Source organism: Rhamphochromis longiceps, linkage group LG11 (assembly GCF_057381845.1).
Source record: "Rhamphochromis longiceps isolate RC_006_pf linkage group LG11, R_longiceps_female_GT1.1, whole genome shotgun sequence".
Lineage (NCBI taxonomy): Eukaryota > Metazoa > Chordata > Actinopteri > Cichliformes > Cichlidae > Rhamphochromis > Rhamphochromis longiceps.
Window position 1 is genome coordinate 27,498,399 of NC_140567.1, and position 6,218 is coordinate 27,504,616.

Genomic DNA, 6,218 nt, shown 5'->3' on the forward strand with positions numbered 1-6,218 from the left:
CTCAATGAATGTCCGCACCTCAATCCCAAAATCTAGCTCACCAGTCGCTGCTGCTTTCTTCAACCCATATATGGCGACAGAGGGGGAGGGACTGTTCCCAAAAATGTGCACTCGCATGCGATACTCTATAACTTCAGATGACATGTCGTTATCTTTGTACCACAAGAAGCGGAGAAAGTCTCTGTGGCTCTCTTTGACAACAAAACAGTGGAACATATGTTCAATGTCCGCCGTTATGGCCACCTGCTCCTTTCTGAATCTTATGAGCACCCCAACAAGACTGTTGTTGAGGTCGGGGCCTGTTAGCAACACGTCGTTGAGAGAGACTCCTTCATGTGGGGCGCTTGAGTCGAACACGACCCTAATTTTGGCGGGTTTCTTTGGATGGTAAACCCCAAACAAAGGGAGGTACCAGCATTCCTGGTTCTGACTGAGAGCTGGTGCCACTTCAGCATGTCCTCTGGTAAGCATGTTCTCCATAAACTCCAGAAAGTGTGTTTTCATTTCAGGTCGTTTTTCAAGAGTGCGCCGGAGTGACATAAGGCGATCGTAGGCTAGTTGTCTGTTGTTCGGGAGCCGTTGTCGAGGCGATCGAAAAGGCAGAGGACCAACCCAGCTATTGTCGCTGCCCTGATAGAACTCTGAGTCCATTATTTGGAGAAACTGCATATCCTCAACTGATGGTGCAAGTTTGTGATCATCCGCTGTTCGTGTGAAGACCTGCTGACCAATGCTGTCCACATTACATCCTGACACAGGAAGGCTTGGGAGGCTGTGACTGCGCTCAGGAGCTTTGGTAAATGTCTCTTTAACAGTTATTTGACCGTTGCATGGCTGAAAATGGCTTGCACGGCCATTCTCCAGTATGAAAGTCTTATAGCTGTTCACGTGTGGGGGTCTGTGCACTCCATCGAGACAGATGTCACCTACCACGACCCAACCCATGTCGAGTCTCTGAGCAAATGGGGCGTCGTCTGGGCCGTTTATCTGCTCCCGGACTTTGTGGACTCGAAGCATGTCTCGTCCCAGCAGTAGTAGTATGTCAGCATTTGGGTCTAATGGCGGGATCAAGTTGGCAATCTGTCGTAGATGGGCGTGGTGTTGGGCAGCTTCTGGAGTTGGTATCTCAGAGCGGTTATCTGGAATTTCGTTACATTCGAGGAGTGTTGGCAGAGGAAGACTTGCCTTTCCATTCACTGACTCTACTATAAAGCCAGAAGCACTTCTCCCTGATACTCCTGTGAGTCCGGCACACGTCTTTAACATGTACGGGCGACTCTCTCCTTGGACCTGAAAAACATCAAAGAACTGGGAACGTGCCAGCGATCGATTGCTCTGATCGTCCAAGATTGCATACATTTTCTTTGTTTGATCTCTGTGTCCAGCAGGGTATACATTCACTAGTGTGATTTTTGAACATTCTCTGGCGCTCACTCCTTCCCCACACACCTCAGTACACCGAGACGTGACTTCTTGGGTGTCTGCTTTGTCTCTCTCCCCGCCTTGCTGTGGGGAAGGGGGCGATTTAGACTCCCATGGTGCTGGACCTGGGTGGAGGGCAGAAATGTGATTTTTGCTGTCACACTCAGTGCACGTGGTTTCTGATTCACAGTTCTTGGCTAAATGGTCAGTAGATGAGCAGCAGCGAAAGCAGACGTTTAATTTTTTGAGGATCTGTTTGCGCTCTTCCAAGGGTTTCTCTCTGAACCCTCTGCACCTTTTCAGAGGATGAGGCTTGCTGTGAATTGGGCACTGTTTATTTGGATTCACAGCATACTTAGACTTTTCTGCATCTGCCTTGTCCTGTACTTGAGTTTTGTGAACAGATATGGGTCCTTTGGAGAACCTTTCGTGCATGTGTCTTCGTTCTGATGTTATGGGTTGGTTAGGGCTGTGGACGCTGAAGCTAGGGTCAGTTCGTGTTCTGGCTTCAGTGCGAATGAAGTTGACAAACACAGTAAAGGGGGGGAAAGCTGACGCCATAATCGTGCTTGTACCTTGAACCAATATTCATCCACCTTTCTTGTAGATTGTACGGCAATTTTTCGACTATCGCTTGGATCCCTCTTGATGTGTCTAAGTAGGTCAAGCCAGGTAAGTAACCGTCCAACTTGGCTGTCTCTAGCTCTAACATTAGGTCGGCAAGATCACGGAGTCTATAAGGCTCTTTAAGTGTGATTTTAGGGAAGCTGTCGACCTTTTGAAAGAGAGCTTGCTCTACAGCTTCTGGGGAGCCATATATTTCTTCAAGTCTGTCCCAAGCCATAGCTAAACCAACTTCAGGGCATCTGATATTGACAGCTCTCATTTGTTTGGCTTGTTTAGCTGAATCTTTACCAAGGTAGCGCACCAGCAAATCCAGCTCTTCTCCTGGTGAAAGGTCTATCCCTGCTATTGCGGTTTTGAAAGATGATTTCCATGCCCAGTAACTCATGGGTTGGTCATCAAAGCTGGTAAGGCCTGTAGTAATGAGCTGGCTGCGGGCTAGATATTTGGCGAGGTCGTAAGTGTGTTGGCTCGGGGCATGTTCATTGCCCTGAGTATAACTGGATTTATATGGTGTCTGAACAAGAGGTGTAAACTCTTTGTAGTTGGTGGATGGGGGCTTGTACAGTTCGTTATGAGTAGCAGCACAGTTTGCTTTGTTTCCTTCTTTTATAGCAATTTCTTGAAAGGCGGGTGTAGGGTCTTTGTATTCAGTTTTTACTGGGGCTGTTGATTCTGCTGCATTGATAGCTGTTTGTTCCAAAACATACTGCGCAGTGCGTTTTTCTTTGCTCTCAGATAGGGGTGGCCCATAAGCTACACTGCGTGTTTCGAAGCCTAATTCAAGTAGACCAGCTTCTAAAGAATTAGCTTCTGCTATGGCAGCTTCCTTCTCTTGTTCCGCTCTCAGCGCGTCAAGAGTAGCTTGTAAGCGTGCTTGCTCGACTTTAATTTCTATTTCTTTCTTTGTATATGAGGCTCTTGTTTGGGCAGCTTCAGCCTTTGCTCTTGCTCTGAGCAGTTCAATGCTAGCTGACGAACCTGCTCTTGATGGTGGTTTGTGGGAACGGACTGACTCTGTCTCGGCTTTGGAGGATTTACTTTCAGACATTTTGGATTTGTTGTATTTTGATTGTGTCCGCCCGTATACTTTACTTAGCTTATAGGATGGTTGTAGCTCCACGCGGTGGCTTCTGTAGCTATGATGTTTGCTGTGGTGCTGTCTTTTCACTGTAAATGGCCTCGCTAGAAGTCTGACTAGCTATCCACACAGCTAAACATGAACCCAGGAACTCCAGACAATAGATGAGATCTTGAGAAGTTTACTGGTTCTTTCATTTTGTGAAACTGTAACAATAAAACATATGTGGAAATGTACATTAATAATCTGTACTGTTAACAACAACATGTGCCAATGATCTAACAATGCATTCGAAGAGCTAACATGACGATTAGCACCGTTAATTAGCATATGAACTGGCGATCTCATTTACATATGAATAGCACATAGAAAACTTGCTAACTGTGGTCCATCACACATAAAGACAGCACTTTGAATGCCTCGTTGCTTTACCATTGAGTACTTACAGCCAATGCTTTAACAAACACCCAAAGAAGGACACGAATGTGGAGCAGCCATCTTGAAGCAGCATCGCAAGCAAACATGAACTTCCTGTCTAACTCTTCTTCTACTGTCACAAAATATCGACTTAAAGGGACCGCAGGGCGGCGCACTTACTAACATTTAAAACATGAAATTAACTAAGCAGTAACATAACACCTCCCAAAATGCACAGGGAGGTGTGAAGTCATTTCATCTTCTGCTCAGTATTTTTCTTATTTCTCTGAAAGCTGGAACAAACAGTAAAAATGGGAAACTATGAAGTAGAAAGCATTTGTTCTTGCATAACCACTTACTGAATGCTGCCCATTCTGGTTTAGTAAAGATTTTGCTTTCACTTAGGGGTGCTGAGATTTGTAGAATGAGATCTGTTGTCCAGCAATCATTCACCTCCAGCAACTAGACTTCAAAGTCTGTTTACAGTTTTTGAAATAGGTTTCAGAAAGTCTTTAAAGTCAGAGTTAGTTGGGGCTCAAGTGTACAAGTGCAAAGGTCTTTTTAAAGAAAAGTGCACTTACCAGACCTTTATCCTCATCTCTGTTTGATGCTAGATGCTCAAGGCTATTGGTCATTACTACAATAAAACAGCCATACCTCTGGCAAAACTGCTGGAATTCTGTTACAGTGGGTATTTTTTAATCTGTCCACTGGGATCAAATAGTCTAGTAGTGCTGTGTACTGCTTAAAGTTGTCACTATGATTCAATTGATTTGATTTCAGCAACCACAACCAAAACAAGCTTTCACACTTCTCACAGCTACTGGCTGGCTGTGCAGTTTTAAATACTGTAACTATATTTTAATTTCCCTCCTTTGTTAGCTTACTTTTCTTAAAGGGCAACATAACAAATGCCCTTAAGGACTCTCAGAAATTTGGCTTCCCAAGGTGTGCCTTTTTCTGTCCCGGTCCCTTTTCCCAGAAGAAAAAGAGCTTTCATACTGAAGTGTTTGAAGCATCACATTGGATGTTCACTGGAAGTTACCGTATTCTTTCAGTTGATGCACTTGCAGATTGCATGGGAGTCTTCTAGCCTTCCTTCTCTCACCCGCAACCGGTCGCAGCAGTTGGCCGCTCCTCCCTGAGCCTGGTTCTGCCAGAAGTTTTTTCCGGTTAAACAGGGGTTTTTCCTTCCCACTGTCGCCAAAGTGCTTGCTCATAGGGGGTCATATGATTGTTGGTTTTTTTTTCTCTGTATGTAATATTGTAGGGCCTATCTTACAATATAAAGCACCTTGAGGCGACTGTTGTGATTTGGCGCTATAGAAATGAAATTGAATTGAACTGAACTGAATTGAGAACACTGGGAGTACAAGTCAGAATGTTACATTTCAAAATACAGACAAACCTCACTTGCAAACAAAGCACCGAATGCTCATGACTGAGACATCAATTTTAATAACAAATACAGTACACAAAAGGCTTTAGAATTAACAGCACTTTTTTCATGTTAAACAGTTGTTCATTGTCTGCCTCCCAGGGGAGTGTCATCTGTAAAACCTAATTCATTGGATACCCTTTTGTAATTTAAAAGCAGTAACTATTATGTGATTCTTTTCTCTTTTTTCCCCTTTTGTTTGCACATGGTTTTCTGAACATGCCTGACTGACAGGATGCGATCTTTTTAAAATTGCACAATCCAAAAGTTTTAACTGGAAAGCTCCTGCTTGTGTAATGTGCTCTTTTTTTGGAAAAATGCAAAACGAAAGCTTTGTGAACTGTGTTTTACTTTGAGAGGAGTGCACTGGAGAATGTTTTTTAACAGTGTTCACTTGTGCTTGCTCGAGTCCCATGCTGTTTTCTTCCCTGACTAACAACATGCAGCAGGGTGGAGGTCAAGACAGAGGCTGTAGATAAGAAGGACAGCAGAGAGGAGGGAGAACGGAGGAGGGAGAGAAGGGCGTACTCCCTGACCGCACAGCACAATGTCTTATCTTGTCCTCTGTCCTCCCTGTCGTTATCTCCTGCACACGGACGTGGAGACTGTACACAGCTGACAACAGAACTGGAAATAAGAATAACAATTTATACAAATAAAAGTGTTGAATCAGTTATACCTAAAAACCTGTGTTTCATTTGTAAACGAAATAAATCATATGAAGGTAAACATAAAATATGCAACAAATAACTGAGTATGCTGCTGCTAAGTTATAAGAAAAATGCATGACATGATTTAGCCAACAGCAAAAATATAGAATGAGTTTTTTCAGAAAGTATTAAAAGTATAAAATATTGTGTAATATCTATAATAGTAAGCAATCCCAATTACTCAGAGCATGACATTCAGCTTCCTCAAATTTAGACACTAGTTTAAGAACTATTACATGTAAACACACTTGAAACACTTAATTGCAAATTCAGTTCAGACTCTTGTCTTGCTCATGGAGCCATTTCCTGCCCCTTTTTGTGCCACTGATTTTAGTCACGTGACATTCTTGCTGTTAGAACAGGAAATAAACACACTGGCACTCCGATGTTACTCAATGTCCCAGATTACCCAAATTCACCCTCAACGTTGTTGTGTTGACCTGTGTTGATCCTTGCTGGTGATATTTGCTATATACTAAGGATAAAGTCATTTTACCTTATATAAGAATGCAGTTAGCTTATTATA

At 43.3% G+C, this 6,218-nt stretch overlaps 1 protein-coding gene across 1 annotated transcript; it reads right to left on the minus strand.

Moving 5' to 3' along the window:
• Nucleotides 1-1,930: 1,930 nt before the first annotated feature.
• LOC146659406 (uncharacterized) lies at nt 1,931-3,830 on the minus strand. Its single transcript, XM_085424192.1, has 2 exons — nt 3,574-3,830; nt 1,931-3,333 (listed from the first exon to the last, which is right to left on the minus strand). The coding sequence occupies exon 2, from the start codon at nt 3,095-3,097 to the stop codon at nt 1,931-1,933; it is 1,167 nt and encodes a 388-aa protein (XP_085280318.1). The 5' UTR covers nt 3,098-3,333; nt 3,574-3,830.
• Between the last annotated feature and the right edge of the window lie 2,388 nt (nt 3,831-6,218).